This window comes from Oryctolagus cuniculus, chromosome 4 (assembly GCF_051225735.1).
Source record: "Oryctolagus cuniculus isolate XC-2025 breed Fujian yellow rabbit chromosome 4, ASM5122573v1, whole genome shotgun sequence".
Classification (NCBI taxonomy): Eukaryota; Metazoa; Chordata; class Mammalia; order Lagomorpha; family Leporidae; genus Oryctolagus; species Oryctolagus cuniculus.
In genome coordinates, this window is record NC_142870.1 from 142,662,962 (window position 1) to 142,680,123 (window position 17,162).

Genomic DNA, 17,162 nt, shown 5'->3' on the forward strand with positions numbered 1-17,162 from the left:
CAAAGTTAAAACTCACAGACATCCTACTTTCAAAACTTATTATAGGAGTTCAGTGCTGTGGCACAGTAGCTGAAGCTACTGCCTGCAGTGCTGGCATCCCATAGAGGTGCCAGTTCCTGTCTGCTTTTGCTCCAGCTCCCTGCAAATACACTGGGGAAAGCAGCAGAGGATGGCCCAGGGGTTGGACCATTGCACTATGTGGGAGGCCTGGATGGAGCTCCAGGCTCCTTGCTTCAGCCTGGCCCAGCCCTGTTGCTGCTGCCTTTTGGTGAGTAAACCAAGAGATGGAAGATCTGTTCCCTGCCCCCACCCCCAGTAACTCTGCCCTTCAAATAAATATATAAATCTTTTAAAGAAACTTATTACAAATAATACTAATCAAAACGGTATGAGAATGGAGGCAGACATACAGACCAATGGAATAGAATAAAATCCCCAGAAACAAAGCCTTCCTCCTGTGATCTCATGATATTTATTTATGTGTTTGAAAGGCAGAGTAACAGAGAGGCAGAGGCAAAAAGAAAGAGAGAGAGAGAGAGAGAGAGAGAGAGAGATCTTCCATCTGCTGGTTCACTCCCCAATGGCTGCAACAGCTAGGGCTCTGGCAGACCAAAGCCAGGAGGCAGGAGCTTCTTCTGGGTCTCCCACGCATGTGCAGGGGCCCAAGGTCTTGGGCCATGCTTTCCCAGGTCATCAACAGTGAGCTGGGTAGGATGAAGAGCACAAATTTTTAATGACTCCTTGAGGTACAAGCTAAATTAAATGTGTGCAAATATATTAATAATGTTGTACCTCAAAGGGTTTACTAAATGTCAGGCAATATTTTTAAAATTTAAATGGAACTTTTAGAAAATTTATTCTGTTTTCACTGACAGAAAGCTGTGGTCTTCAAATTTCAGAAACTTCTGTTTCTGAGCTGTATAAAAGTGTTCATTTTGAAAATTGACATCCATGTATAATATTTTTGCTTGTCAATATTAACAGTCTTCAAGAAAGAAAGACTATTCCCTCTCTATACCAGCTACCATCTTGACTAGGATTGACACACCCAAACACACACACCACACACACACACACAATCACATGTTCCTCCATATAGCACATATGTAAGAGTTAATCATTAATCAACTCCAAGTCTCAGTCAACAAAGATGATTCTACTTCTACAAATTCTGAATTTCTCCAAATCACCACATTCTACACATAAAGAAATAACTGAAGACATTCATTTTGGACTAGAATAGCCAGAAAAAATCTTCAAGAAGAAAATACATCAGCCGGCGTGGTTGTACATTGTGTTTTCTCTCTCCCCTTCTACCTTCCCCCTCTGATTTTCAAATAAATAAATGAAAATTCAAAATCATATTTAAAGTTCCAGTAAGTGTGCCTTCACTACCCAATGCAGACATTCAAAAGCAAGCCAACATAAATGATGGAATGCTGAAAGAAGAAGCTGCAAAATCAGTCCCTCAAACAATGAAGATATTTACTGGATCCATATTATTGAAAAGTCATCTATAAATTGTTCAGCCAAAGAAGAGGAAAATGAGGCTAAGGGATAAGAAATGATACAAAGAACATAACTGCTTTTTAAAGAAGTTGGTTAAAATGAACCTCCAGAGAGAGGCAAGAGACACATGTTGATAAAAGTATAATTTATGTCTTTAAACAAATGATAAGAAACAAGTGGAGAGAGAATTAGAAGCCTAGAGGAACTACTTACAATTTACCATAGAAGAATGCAGGCAAAAAATTATAAGTAAGCAACAAGAGCTAGTACAGGAAAGTTCGAACATGTGGAAGTTCCAAAGGGAGAAAATGTAGTGGACAATACTCAAAGAGATTCATAATAAATGAAAACTGCTCATAATTGATAGAAGAAAAAAGTTAATTACCTATTCAACATCTATTTTTAAGTGCACACTCAATGGTTAACAAGGTCCCAAAACTATGATTACAGCAAAGAGAAAAACCTTTGGGGCCAGTGCTGTGGTAGAGTGGGTAAAAGCCTCCACCTGCAGTGCTGGCATCCATATGGGCACTGGTGTGCACCCTGGTTGCTCCACTTCCGATCTAACTCTCTGCTATGGCCTGGGAAAGCAGTAGGGGGTGGCCCAAGCTATTGGGCCCCTGCACCCACGTAGGAGACCTGGAAGATGCTCCTGTCTCCTGCCTTCGAATTGGCTCAGTTCCAGTCATTGAGGCTATTTGGGGAGTGAACCAGCAGATGGAAGACCCCTCCCCTCTCTCTATCTCTATCTTACTCTGTAACTCTTTCAAATAAATAAAATAAATCTTTTTTTAGAAAGAATATAGATAGAGCTGGCACTGTGGCTCAATAGGCTAATCCTCCACCTAGCGGCGCCGGCACACCGGGTTCTAGTCCCGGTTGGGGTGCCGGATTCTGTCCCGGTTGCCCCTCTTCCAGGCCAGCTCTCTGCTCTGGCCAGGGAGTGCAGTGGAGGATGGCCCAAGTCCCTGGGCCCTGCACCTGCATGGGAGACCAGGAGATGCACCTGGCTCCTGCCTTCGGATCAGTGCGATGCGCCAGCCGCAGCCCACCGGCCGCGGTGGCCATTGGAGGGTGAACCAACGGCAAAGGAAGACCTTTCTCTCTGTCTCTCTCTCTGTCCACTCTGCCTGTCAAAAAAAAAAAAAAAAAGAATATAGATAGTGAACATGGTAAAAGAAATGCACAACATGTTTAATACCAGATGCTCCTTGATTTACAACAGGTTTACATTCTGATAATCCCATAATTAGTTGAAAAATCAACTTATGTTGAAAATTATTAAAAATCAAAATTTCGTGTAATCCACCTAACCTACCAAACATCATAGCTTAGCCTAGCCTGCCATAAACACGCTCAGAGTATTTACTTTAGCCTAAACTTGAGCAAAATCATCCAACACTAAGTCTTTTTATAAAAACATTGATTATCTGATGTACATACACAGAGGGGAGCTTTATAGACATGATGAGAGCAAATATGTAAGACAATATCCACAAACCCTTGGCAACAGAGCACCCCGTGGAGTGCCGGTTCTTTATCATCCCAGTGCCGTGACTGACTGGGAGCTGCACTTGCTGCCACTATCCAGCCGCTATCCAGCACCCTAGCGGAAGATCAAAATTCAGAGTCCCAGTACCACTTCCACCAAATGTGTATTGCTTTTGCACCAGCATAAAGTCAAGCAATAGTACATCGAGCCATCCTATACTGAGACCCACTGAGAAGTGTGAGATTTGGATTAAGGCAGGGAAGGGAGGGAGAAGAGTCTGGGACTGTCCTTTTAGCTGATGTGCCTGGAGCAAGCTTGAAAGACGAGCTGTTTACAGGGAAGTGGGGAAACATACAGAAAGACCTGACCGACAGTGGCTGACAGACTGATAGAGTCTGGATGTTTAACAGAACAAGCTAAATGCTCCTGGCAGAAAAAAAAAAAAAATTACCCAAATTCCTGGACCCCTACCACCCTCATGGGAGACCTGGATGAAGCTCCTGGCTCCTGACTGGAGCCTGGCCCAGCCGCAGCCATTGTGCCCATTTTGGGGAATGAACCTGCAGATGAAATGTTTTTCCCTCTGTCTCTGTAACTTGACCCTTCAAATAAATAATTCTTCCAATGTTTCCAATTGTTCATTGACATAGATACATTTTATTTCACATATTGATCTTGTACTTTATGACCTTACTATACATTTATAGCTCCAAGTATTTTTTTAGTCATACATCCTATGACATTTATATTTATGTGTGTATACAGATACATAAAACTATGTTATTTGCAAATAAAGATTTCATTTCTTAAAAAAAAGAGAGTACTAGGGGTATTTACGACACAAACATCAGACAAATCACTGGAATATAGTATTCTAAAACTGAATTCTTAAAAAGTAGCAGAAAATTAGATGATAGAAACATTTCAAAGAAGAAGATACAAGGACAGCCAATATGCATATGAAACAATGATCCACCCTAATGCTAATAAGAAATGCAAAATGAAAACACAATAGGATAGCATGTTTCTACACCAGATTACAAAAGTTTTAAGATTCTAGCAGGAAGAAACATTAACAAGGATATAGTAAAATGGGAACATACTTGGCTCGCAGGAATATAAAATAGGGAAACCCATTTTGAAAAAAAGAGGGGGGGTGGAAATTGTGATGTTGGCATCCTATGGCAGCCTGCTGCCCGCCCCGGCTTTGACCTGGACTTCCAGCTGCGGCGGCCACTCCCCAGCACTCACCTTCAGATTGTGAATATTAAGAAATGGTTTTCTCATTGCAGTAACATGACTGTGGTTTGGTTTTGAATCGATTCCTGTGGCAATTTGGACTGCTTAAACTTCTAGCCACTGAGTATCTTCACATTTCAGCGATTCCATTTTCTTGAATGATTCTACTTCTAGTCTTCTTTTGGGTTCTAATTTTTGTTTGTGTGTTTGATTTTTTTATACGCATTGCTAATTTTTCACGTCCATTATTTTGCCAAGTTTATTTTACATTTCATAAAAAAGAAATCATTACTGATAAAAAAGATGTTATTTTTTGCTGAACATGATTATTATTTAGATTTACTGACATATGTTACCATACTTTGCCCATTTTCTTTCCTTGTACTTCACTACTTCATTTCCTCTGTATCTGTTGTCCTACCAAGGTGTGCTTTCTAAGAATTCTTTCAGCTATGGCCTGTGTGGCAAATCTTAGCTTTGTGTTTTTGCAGATATTTCAATTACACCTTCCAACTAGTATATGTTAGGTTTTGGGTACATTTTAGCCCCTCACCAATCTCCAGAACTGCTGAGAGAACAAGTGATGCTATTCAATCAAAGCCCCACCACGTCTCTCAGTACCCATATGATATTCTGTACCCTTTATCATAATAGTTTCTTCCAATTTTCTGATGCTATCATTGCCTGTTTTCAGAATTCTACTCATTTTCTTTATTAGGCAGCATTTGTTTAAAATGCTATATTTTTCATTTCTCAAGACTTAAGATTAACTGGGTCCACTTATGTAACTGCTCTTATTTCACAATTTTTGGTCAATATCACATCAACTTTTTTTCTCACTTCATGAATGTTATCTCATTTGTCCCTACCAGAATGTCAGCATTTCTGTTATTATTTCTGTGTTAATTAGTTCAATAGTTACATTTCCTCCATATAAGAGCTACAATTATTGATAGCATTTAATGACATTGATACCATTGAGAGCAAGGACATTATTCTGAATGGGAATTCATTTTCCACTCCATGGTTGAATTTTGCATTTCCCTCATCCTTGTGTGCTGATATCCAAAACTCAGAGCTGAACATGTGGTGCTCATGAACTTTGCCACTCAGAAATCACAGCTGTCATCCTCAAGCAATCGCCTGAGGACACCAGTTTCCAGTGTGAGTGAGGCAGTGATGCAGGGATGGACGGCCCCTCGGCCCCCCCATCAGCACTGCTGGCAGTGTCAGCTGACTCAGCTGGGTGGTTCCCCAGGAATGATCTCTGCCTCCATGGGTAGTGCACTCCAGTGACTGCTCCATTAGCAAGTAGCTCAGCCAGCCGGCATCTTTCAAGTTAAAACAACTCTGAAGGGCCATCCCAGTTGTAGAGCTGTGAGTTGGATGAGGCCTTTGTTACAGCAGAATCCCAGTTCATCTTCTCTGCCTGCCTGGCCATATATTCTCCATTCTCCCTAAGTTCTGCTTGTGTATCTCCATCTTCCCAGATGGGCCAGGAGTTGACTTAGGGAAGCACTTAATAAAATGGACTTTGAATAGCTCGTAACATGCTGCAGCAATGTGGATAAGCTCTGAATCCTTGGTGAACTGACTGGGACACTGGTGAAAGGAAATACACTGACATTCGCAGTATCCTGGGCATTGGGAAAAATTGGGGCACAGAATCATTACAAGAGCTAATATGTACAAAGAGTTTGGGGTGAAATGTCTGTTCCAGATAGTCAGTGCACTTATGAAACAGAGTGATTAATTGCCAATCAAACCTTAATATGAGATCTGCAGAGGCCCTTGGCAGCATACAGATAGACTATCCTGTCCCAGGCTAATGGTGGAGTGAGCGAGGGGATACTGTGGGTCTGACCCAAGATTTATTGTAGAACAGTGGAGTACAAGAAAAGGTTAAAGTTCTCAAACAAGTGTGAAATGGTGAGGTCACAGCCCTGATTAGCCATACCACTGGAAGAAAACAACCAGGTAGATAGATTTCAGAATCTTAAATCTGCAGGTGCCTCCCAATCTCTTGGCTACAAAAGTGGCCCCCTCCTCTGTATACCTCTCTAAGATGATACAGAATGGGCTGGCATTGTGGCACAAGGGGGTTAAGCCACTGCTTGCAACAACAACATCCCATCCCATATCAGAGCACAGTGTGAGTCCTGGCAACTCTGCTTATCATCCAGCTCCCTGCTAATACACCTGGGAAAGCAGCAGATGATGGCCCAATCACTTGGGCCCTTGTCACCCACATCAGAGACGTGGATGAAGTTCCAGGATATTGGCCTAGGCCTGGCCCAGTCCTAGGCATGGCAGCCTGTTGAGAAGTGAACCCGTGGATGCAAGATCTCTCTATCAGTCTCTCCCTCTCTCTCTCTCTCTGTTGCTCTACATTTCAAATAAATAATTCTTTTTAAAAAATGATGTAGAAACTTCTACTTAGAAAGACAACATGCACCCACCACAAGATCTGCTGTCACAGCCACTCTTTGTCACAACACAAGTACCTCAGGCACAAATAGCCCAGCTAGGTACATCCTAAGGAAGGGGTCTCTACATATCCTGGAAGAGATGCACGAATCACCCAACATAAACCAGTAGAAGAAGTAACAGCTGTCAATTTAGAAACACTCTCCCCAATATAGGATTTGACCGGTTTGGTTTGTACATCTCTTACATATAGCATATATGCCTCCAAGAAAAGGTTCTTTGGTAGGAGCTATTGCTGTTGTATAGCTGGTAAAGCTGTCACCTGTGGTGCAAGCATCCCACATGGGTGCTGGTTCAATCTCGGCTGCTCCTCTTCTGATCCAGCTCTCTACTATGGCCTGGGAAAACAGTAGAAGATGGCTCAAGTGCTTGGGCCCCTGCCCCTGTGTGAGAGACCCAGAAGAAGCTCCTGGCTCCGGGCTTTGGATTGCCCCAGCCCCATTCATTGCAGCCTATTGGGGAGTGAACCAGTGACGGGAAGCCTTTCTCTCTGTCTTTCCCTTTCTCCACCTGTATACCCCTCAATAAACACATTAAATCTTTTTTTCAAAAGCACTAAAAAGCAAAACAAAAAGATCTTTGGCAAAAGGTAATGAGCACTGGGCAAACAACAAGCTAGATTCATCTCCCCTTGAAATTGTGCATCCTGGTCCTACAACCAGATCTCCTCTGCCTCTTACCCTTCCAGCCTTTCTTACCACACCTCTGATGGATCCTTCCTCTGTTCCACCCTACCTATACCCTCTATGCTGCAGTGCAGCTCCCTCCTCATGCCGTGGCACTCACCTCCATCGTGGTTCTGGCCACTGGCTGCGCCCTACAGGTACCGCTGGACACCGTCGATCTGCTGCTGGGGCCCGCAGCCACGTCAGTCCTCAGCTTCTTTGCAAGTGTGTCTCTGAATTTTCATGGCTTCATCACTCACTGATTTTCATGACCAAGCAATATTTCATTGCATGGATGTATCATAGTTTGCTTATTCATTCACCTACTGAAGCCATCTTAGTTCCAGTTTTCTGATCAATGGGCTTTTGGTGGTTACCAACAAGCTGAGTGAGGTAGGCATTGTGGCACAGTGGGTTGTATCACCATGGGGAACCTGCATCCCCTCTCAGAGTGCTGGTCTGAGTCCTGGGACCTCGGCTTCCAGTCCAGTTTCCTGGTTTGTTGTTGTTGTTGTTTAATATTTACTGATTTATTTGAAAGGCATAGTTAGGGAGAGAGAGAGTTCACTTCCCAAATGGCCTCAATGGCCAAGGCTAGACCAGGCCAAACCCAAGAGGCAGGAGTTTCTTCCAGGTCCCCCACATGGGTACAGGGGCACAAGGACTCGGGCCATCTCTCACTGCTTTGCCAGGTGCATCAGCAGAGAGATGTATCAGAAGTGGAGCAACCGGGACTTGAACTGGCGCCCATATGAGTGGGATGCTAGCTCTGCAGATGACAGCTTAATGCACTGCACCACAGAGCAGGACCCTCCAGCTTTCTGCAAATGCATCCTGGGAAGCAGCAGATGCTGGCTCGAGTGCTTGCCACCTTGTCTCCCCAGTGGAAAACCTTATGGAGTTCCTGGATCCCTATTTGGCCTGGTTCAGTAGTGGCTGCTGTGGGCATCTGGGAAATGAAACAGCTGATAGGCAATCTCATTTTCTCTCTCTGTCCCTTCCTCTCTCTGCACTGCTCTGCCTTTCAAGTAAGATGGAAATAAATTTTAAAAAGAGAGAGAAAAAAAACCTCAAGGACTTGTCTCAATTGCTTATGCACAAAGAGACACAAGAGTTCCATGTGGTCAGGGTGTGTAGAGGAAGAGGCCACAGAGCAGCTCCATTCAGGTTACAGAAGACCTGTTTCGGCCGGCGTCGCGGCTCACTAGGCTAATCCTCTGCCTTGTGGCGCCGGCACACCGGGTTCTAGTCACGGTCGGGGCGCCAGATTCTGTCCCGGTTGCCCCTCTTCCAGGCTACCTCTCTGCTGTGGCCAGGGAGTGCAGTGGAGGATGGCCTAAGTGCTTGGGCCCTGCACCCCATAGGAGACCAGGAGAAGCACCTGGCTCCTGGCTTCAGATCAGCGCAGTGCCCCAGCCACAGTGGGCCGGCCGCAGCGGCCATTGGATGGTGAACTAACGGCAAAGGAAGACCTTTCTCTCTGTCTCTCTCTCTCTCACTGTCCACTGTGCCGGTAAAAAAAAAAAAAAAAAAAAAAAAACCTGTTACACCTGCTCTGTCTCTGGACCGTTAGTACATAAGGAGGCATTTGTGTCTCAAATAAACACTAGCCACTGCTGTCTGCAATAGCCAGTTAAACACAGAAATATTCGCAGTTGTCTCTTGTGAAGGGTATAGAATATGTCAGGATGATCTTAGTCTATTAGGAGAGAATGCTTTTCCCTCAAACAGGTTATACAGTATTATCTGCCAGAATTGGAACTTATTTTCTAAAATTTGATGGCTGTTTTCTGAGAAACCTGGGGGGAAGTCAACAATCATTTGGGGGGGGGGGGTCATTGTTCTCTGATATAAATGAGGATATCTCATACCTACGATGTGAGAACTTAATACAAGGGGGTTTTAGGTCTTCTCAGTCTTGGCTGAGAAATTCAAGGGTGCTCCAACACACTCCAGGGGTCTGAGTGTCTCTGGTAATACTGCTGTCCTTCCACTTGAATACAAAAAGTTATCGACCAGACCAATCTAGACATATGTCCCAAAAATGAGAGCAGAGATTCACTATCTTGAAGGCAGTAGCTTCAGGGGGAACTGATGGCAGGAGAGTGTTTGGTCAACTTCTACTGGGAAGGAGGCGTAACGATTGTCTAGGTGGCCTTGAGGTCTTGAGCAGTCCACATCCTTGTCAGTCTTGCTTCTTTGCTAGCAGCTAGGAGTGTCACAAGGGCTAGCGTAGGGCATGAGAAGACCTTTGTGTGTGAGGCCTTCTGCCATGGGCTTGAGTCATTCCTTCGGCTTCCAAAGATACTGGGGGAAATTTGGGTGACAGTTTGGTAGATTCTATCTAAACTTTAATAGGCCCTCCTCCCAATCCTGTTGTTTTTCTCTATGTCAGTGGGGTTTCTAGCACAGAGAAGGTAATTTACAGTGTCAAGATGTTTATCAGGCATATGCCCCAGATCCAATAGATAATGCAAAGATGCGTCCAGAAGAGATACAACTTGATGATGAGTAGAAAAATCCTCTGAAACCCATGAAATAGTCCCACTGGGGAGCTTGTGCTATTAAATTTCCATGTGCAGATAGTCTCCTACTCACTTGAGGGTGTGTTACCAGAAAGCAGAGAGGAGTATTTTTAGTCAACCCAAGGGTTGCAGTCGAAGGCTGGGCAATAGGGGAAAACATGGGGGCTGGCGTTGTGGCACAGTGGATTAAGCTAATGCCTGGGATGCGGCATCCCACAGGGGCCCTGGTTCAATTTCTGGCTGCTCTATTTCCAATCTATCTCCCTATTATGTGCCTGGGAAAGCAGCGGAGGATGGTCCAGGTCCTTGGTGCCCTGCACCCATGAGAGACCTGGAAGAAACTCCTGGGTCCAAGCTTCAGACTGGCTCAGTCTTGGCTGTGGAGGCCATTTAGAGGGCGAACCAGAGGATGGATGATCTCCCATTCTTTCTCTCTCTAAAATTGTGCCTTTCAAATAAAAAATAAATCTTTTCAAAATGGTACTACCATCTGTGTCGTATGTTCATCTAGGGAAGAGTCCAATTAAAGGTAGCGACACTAAGTTTATTAGCAGTAGCATGTGCATTGTTATTAAAATGTTTTGGGTATGGATTTTAGGAGACTTTTCAGACTGTTGTTGAGCCCCAGGTTTATGGAGAGAAAGATGCTGTAGATTTCCTGCTGAGGAAGTCCCATCAGGTTTTGCCCTCCAGGATTTAGCACCTGTGATTCTGTCCAGTATGTGGATGAGTTGAAATGTCAGGTAATCCTAGATCATATGTACCCAAAGGAATTCTAATCTCGTCCATGAATATTTGGTGGTCTTGTCTGGATTCAGAAGACATGCTATTCTTGATTAATCTTGAGTGTAAGGTTTAAATTCTACAACAGTTTCCTGAAAACCTGGTACATAAGGGAATCAACATTTCAAGGTAAATGGCATTTTAGGTTCTTGGGAGAGCAAGTGGAAAGGGTAGAGGGTATGGGCAGGGAGGATCAGAGGAAGGAGTCATCAGAGGTGTGGGAAGAGAGGATGGAAGGGTAAGGGGCAGAGGAGACCTGGATGTATGACTAGGATGCAAAATTTAAAGGGGAAATGAATCTAGCTTGTTGTTTGCCCAGTGCTCATTACCTTTTGCCAAAGATCTTTTTGTTTTGCTTTTTAGTGCTTTTTAAAAAAGATTTATTTATGTATTTTTTGAGAGGTATACCGACAGAGCAAGGGAAAAATAGAGAGAAAGATCTTCCATTGCTGGTTCAATCCCCCATGGCTGTAATGACTGGGGCTGGGGCAATCCAAAGCCAGGAGCCAGGAGCTTCTTCTGGGTCTCTCACACAGGGGCAGGGGCCCAACACCTGAGCCATCTTCCACTGCTTTCCAGACCATAGTAGAGAGCTGGATCTGAAGAGGAGTAGCCTAGATTGAACCAGCACCCATTTGGGATACTTGCACCACAGGTGACAGCTTTACCCGCTATGGCACAGCAGCAGGTCCTGCCAAAGAACCTTTTCTTGGAGCCAAATATGCTATATGTAAGAGATGCACAAAACAAACCATTCAAATCCTGTATTGGGGAGAATGCTTCTAAATTGACAGCTGTCCCTTCTGCAGGCTGACATCTCGCATCCTCAGGTCTAAACTAGACATCTACTGGTTTATGTTGGGTGATTCGTGCATCTCTTCCAGGATATGTAGAGACCCCTTCATTAGGATGTACCTAACTGGGCTATTTGTGCTTGAGGTACTTGCATTGTGGCAAAAAAAGAGGCTATGAGAGCAGATACATGGTTGGTGCATGTTGTCTTTCTAAGTAGAAGCTTCTACATCATTTTTTAAAAAATTTATATATTTGAAATGTAGAGCAACAGAGAGAGAGAGAGAGGGAGAGACTGAAAGAGAGATCTTGCATCTACTGGTTCACTTCTCAACAGGCTGCCATGCCTAGGACTGGGCCAGGCCTAGGCCAATATCCTGGAACTTCATCCACGTCTCTGATGTGGGTGGCAGAGCACAAGTGATTGGGCCATCATCTGCTGCTTTCCCAGGTGTATTAGCAGGGAGGTGGATGATAAGCAGAGCTGCCAGGACTCACACTGTGCTCTGATATGGGATGGGATGTTGTTGTTGCGAGCAGTGGCTTAACCCCCTTGTGCCACAATGCCAGCCCATTCTCTATCATCTTAGAGAGGTATACAGAGGAGGGGGCCACTTTTGTAGCCAAGAGTTTGGGAGGCACCTGCAGATTTAAGATTCTGAAATCTATCTACCCGGTTGTTTTCATCCAATGTCAGGACCCAATCAGGGCTGTGACCTCAGCATTACACACTTGTTTGAGAACTTTAACCTTTTCTTGTACTCCACTGTCCTACAATAAATCTTGGGTCAGACCCACAGTATCCCCTCACTCACTCCACCATTAGCCTGGGACAGGAAAGTCTATCTGTATGCTGCCAAGGGCCTCTGCAGATCTCATATTAAGGTCGGATTGGCAATTAATCACTCTGTTTCATAAGTGCACTGACTACCTGGAACAGACATTTTACCCCAAACTCTTTGTACATATTAGCTCTTGTAATGATTTTGTGCCCCACATTTTCCCAATGCCCAGGATACTGTCAATGTCAGTGTATTTCCTTTCACCAGTGTCCCAGTAAGTTCACCAAGGATTCAGAGCTTATCCGCATTGCTGCAGCATGTCACGAGTTCTTCAAAATCTGTTTTATTAACTGCTTTCCTAAGTCAACTCCTGGTCCATTTGGGAAGATGGAGATTTACAAGCAGAACTTAGGGAGAATGGAGACTATATGGCCAGGCAGGCAGAGAAGATGAACTGGGATGCTGCGTAACAAAGGCCTCATCCAACTCACAGCTCAGAGTCCTTTTAACTTGAAGGATGCGGGCTGGATGAGCTACTTGCTAATGGAGCAGTCACTGAAGTGCACTATCCATGGAGGCAGAGATCATTCCTGGGGAACCACCCAGCTGAGTCAGCTGACACTCCCAGCAGTGCTGACGGGTGGGCCGAGGGGCCGTCCATCCCTGCATCACTGCCTCACTCACACTGGAAACTGGTGTCCTCAGGCGATTGCTTGAGGATGACAGCTGTGATTTCTGAGTGGCAAAGTCCATGAGCACCACAAATTCTGTCTTATACAGAACATATGCAGAGGCCGGTGTTGCGGCTCACTGGGCTAATCCTCCACCTGTGCCGCCGGCGCCCCGGGTTCTGTTCCTGGTCAGGGTGCTGGATTCTGTCCCGGTTGCATCTCTTCCAGTCCAGCTCTCTGCTGTGGCCCGGGGGTGTAGTGGAGGATGGCTCAAGCAGTTGGGCCCTGCACCCACATGTGAGACCAGGAGGAAGCACCTGGTTCATGGTTTGGATCAGCACAGCACGCTGGCCATAGTGGCCACTTTGGGGGTGAATCAACGGAAAAAGGAAGACCTTTCTGTCTGTCTCTCTCTCTCTCACTAACTCTGCCTAAAAACATGAAATAAAATAAAAATTACAAAGAAGTGGCATAGCTGGGACTCCAAGTGACATCAAATGGGATGCTGTATCCCAACGACCACTTGACCTGCAGAGTCACGATCTCTGCCCCTTACTTTCAAACTTAAAAAAAAAAAAAAGAACATAAGCAGAATTTTGAAAATAGGCAGCGACAGTATATTATGCGGATGGGGGATGGGTACTGAATATCATATGCGGTGGCCTTTCACTAAATAGCATCATTTGTTCTCTCAGCAGTTCTGGAGACTGTAGCGGGGCCAAAATGAACAGTAGAAACTGACTCATTTTTTAAATGAAATTTGAAAGGCTTAGTTCTCAAGAAATGAAAGGCCACTGGTTGCAGCAGACAGCTTTTCTAACACTGGACACATCCGACTAAACTGTAGAACATCAAAGTCAAGAAAGCCAACAGCCTCATCTCATACAAGGAAAAGACAGCAGCAGCGGCAGATTTCGAGCATGCACTACTAGCATGGCAGGGAAAGGAGGACAGGACTATCTTTAAAGGAGTGAGAGAGTGCAGGCAGCATTTTAGAACTTCAAACCCACCTAAAACCTAACACATACTAGCTTGAAGGTGTCATTGAAATATGTGCAGATACACAAAACTAAGATTTGCCACACAGGCCATAGCTGAAAGGATTCTTAGAAAGCACACCTCGGTAGGACAACAGATACAGAGGAAAGGAAGCCACAAAATGCAAGTACAGAAAATGGGCAAAGAAACTGATAACGTATGTCAGTAAATCTAATATAATGAATGGTCAGAAAAAATACCATCTTGCTTACCAGTAATAATTTATTTTTCATGAAATAGAATACAAACTTGGCCAAAGAATGGACATGACAAATTAGCAATGCTGTGTAAAACATTAACCCAACCCACAAACAAACATGAAAACCCCAAACAATCAAGACTAGAAGTAGAATCCTTCCTAAAAAATGGAATCACTGAAATGTGAAGATACTCAGTGGCTAGAAGTGTAAACAGTCCAAATTGCCACAGGAATCGATTCAAAACCAAACCACAGTCACATTGGTGCAACGAGAAACCCATTTCTTAATAGTGACAATCTGAAGGTGATGCTACAGTCATGTCATCCCTGAAGCTCATTTCCCTCTAAATCCCTGAAGCTCCACACTGGTTTGGTTTCCTCTTGGGCCAGGGTTCCACACACAGAAATGGCCCCAAGGCTCCACACATCCTATTTGATATACATTCACAATTAAATGCCAACCTTGAAATAATCTGACAAGTCAGTGTAGTCACATAGCTGGGAAAAACAAAATGAGCACAGAACCAACCTTTTTGCTCGGGCATCAACTAATTTCTTCGGTAGGACAAGGGTTGTTGACAATCACGTCCAGGAAAGATCACACTCCATGGTGAAATTCCAAAGCATTAACATGAGGCATAAGACAGGAATATTGCTATCAATTATACAGTTCAACCTGGATTTCAAAGAAAACCCAGTATAAAAAACTAAGAAAGAGAAGACTCTACCAATGAAACACTACAGAAATCCAATAATTCTCTCCCCGATGTCAGATCAATAGAAGAAACAAATTATTTCTATACAGTAGCAACAATGTACAACATATACTCGGGATCCTAGAACAACACAAAAGAGACTTAGAATTGGGAACTTTGAACATGCATGGGGCATTATCTTACAAATAGACAGGAAGCAATGAATGGGAAAGAGTTGGTCTTTGGGGGGAGGGGGGTGCACAACCCTAACTCCCAAACCTAACTACTTGCTAACCAAGTCATGAACCAAATGGGGGGTACGTGGTCACGGTGCCCAGTGCTTTGTTTGGTCCACGTCCAACTGTTTTCCAGACCCCCCGAAAGGGACTAGGGCCAGCCTCAGGAAGAGTCCGCGGTCAGACGTTTGCCAAGAGCTTGCAGAGTCTAGGGCCCGAAGCAAACCGATTCCATCCTCATTGCAATGTGGGAGACGAGACGAGGGGTCCAGTGGTAGGGTGCTGGGGGCGGGCTGGCAAAGTTTTCCACAAGTGCTGAGCTGAGGCTGGAAGCAAAGGTCAGGGCCATGACAGTGCCTGGGTGCCTTGTGCGCAGAGCAGGGCCCAAGCAGAACCTGAGTTCTCCGGGCGGCTGCGCTGCAGGCAGCATTGTCCTCGGGTGTGGGAGGAGATGGTCCTTCTCCCAGACCTGCTGAGCCAACAAACAGCCCTGCAGAATGGTGCAAGGCCGTCTACAGCCAAAGGGCCTCCCTCTCTGCGCCGTCTACCCTTGCGGACACACAGCCAGCCGGGCCCCCAGAACGGCTCTCAGAAGCCCCTCACCTGGGCGTCAGCTGCGTGGCGACGGGGTGCAGAGGCAGCTCCTTCATTCCTGGAACAGGCGTCTCCGGGCCTTGCAGGCGGGCCGAGGAGGGCGCTGCGGGCGCCCCGGGGGCTCTGGACTGGGAGACGGAGGGAGAGGCTGGAGCGGAGAGCCGGGGAGCGGCCGCCACAGCTCCCAGTCCAGGTGGAAGGCCGAGCCGGGGCTGGAGCCCCTTGCAGCGCCCAGGCAGAGCCCCGCGGCCCAGCCGGCTGCAGGGTCCACGCGCAACGCCAGGAGCTCGGGGTCGGCGTCGTCTTCGTCTTCAAAGGCCTCTGCCTGGCCGGCCATCTCCGTGGGGGCTGAGCACACCAATCCCTGCTGCTGCTGCTGCTGCTGCTGCTGTACCACGACGGCCTCGGCCGCGGCGTCCAGGACAGCGGCCAGCGCCAGGCCGCCCGGCGAGGGGCCCTGGCCGGCGGCCTCCAGGAGGCCCTCGGGGACCAGCAGCAGCGTGTGGCCGGGCAGAGACACGCTGAGGACCGCCGTGGGCGCGGGCTCCAGCAGCAGGTCGACGTCGTCCAGCGGCAGCTGCAGGGCGCAGCCGGCGGCCAGGACCACGACCACGACGGAGGGGAGCGCCGAGGCGGGCGGGGCCGCGGGCGGGGCCGGGAGGCCGGGCTGGGGCCCGGGCTCGGCGGCCGCGGGCTCCTGCACTCGGCGGCGCTTGGCAGGGCCGGCTGCTCCGGGCTGCGGGGGCCCCGCGGGCTCAGGGCAGGCGCTGGGGCTGCGGGGCCGGACGCCCCTCATGTCGACGGCGCTGCGGGCTGCGCTCCGGGGGCCTGGCAGAGGGCGCGAGGGGCGACGGGCGCGGGCTTCGCGGGCTTCGCGGGCTTCGCGGGCTTCCGGGCGCTGTCAGGTCCGGGGTCAGGAGTAGCGGACTGCGGCGGACGGGTGAGGCGGTCTGCGGCGGACAGGTGAGGTGGCGTGGGATGTATGGGTGAGGTTCCCTGAGGCAGACGGGTGAGGAGGCGTGAGGCTGTCTGGTGGTCTGCGGTCCAGCTTCGGGGCTCGGCCTGGAGTCTTGAAATCTTCAGCCTTCCATGTACAGACCCGGATGCAGAATGGACGACCAATCGCGTTGCGAGCATGGCTCTGGGAACCGAAGTGGCTGTACATCCCACTAAGCCCTGCTCCTGGAGGCTCCGCCCTGAGGCGGGGCAGTTGACGACCATCCAGGGCTGTCATTGGTTGGTCAGTGTGCGGGAACCTTAGGGGGCGGGCCACTGTGCGACTCCTGGGCTTGTCAAGTTCTCGGGCTTTCTCACGTTGAGAACTGTGTAATGTTCAGGTCGCGGGAGTGGATTATCACATCAGGATTTCCAGGTGACAACCCTGACCCGGAAGTACCCTGGGCGCCATTTTTATTCCTGGAGGTTTTTTTTGATTTTAGGTGAGATTCTTTGGCC

At 46.9% G+C, this 17,162-nt stretch overlaps 1 protein-coding gene across 1 annotated transcript; it reads right to left on the reverse strand.

Annotated features, from left to right (window-relative positions):
- Positions 1 to 14,218: 14,218 nt before the first annotated feature.
- LOC149127145 (proline-rich protein 23A-like) lies at positions 14,219 to 16,885 on the reverse strand. Its single transcript, XM_089331162.1, has one exon. It carries the CDS (start codon positions 16,501 to 16,503, stop codon positions 15,760 to 15,762), a length of 744 nt encoding a protein of 247 aa, XP_089187288.1. The 5' UTR covers positions 16,504 to 16,885; the 3' UTR covers positions 14,219 to 15,759.
- Positions 16,886 to 17,162: the final 277 nt, after the last annotated feature.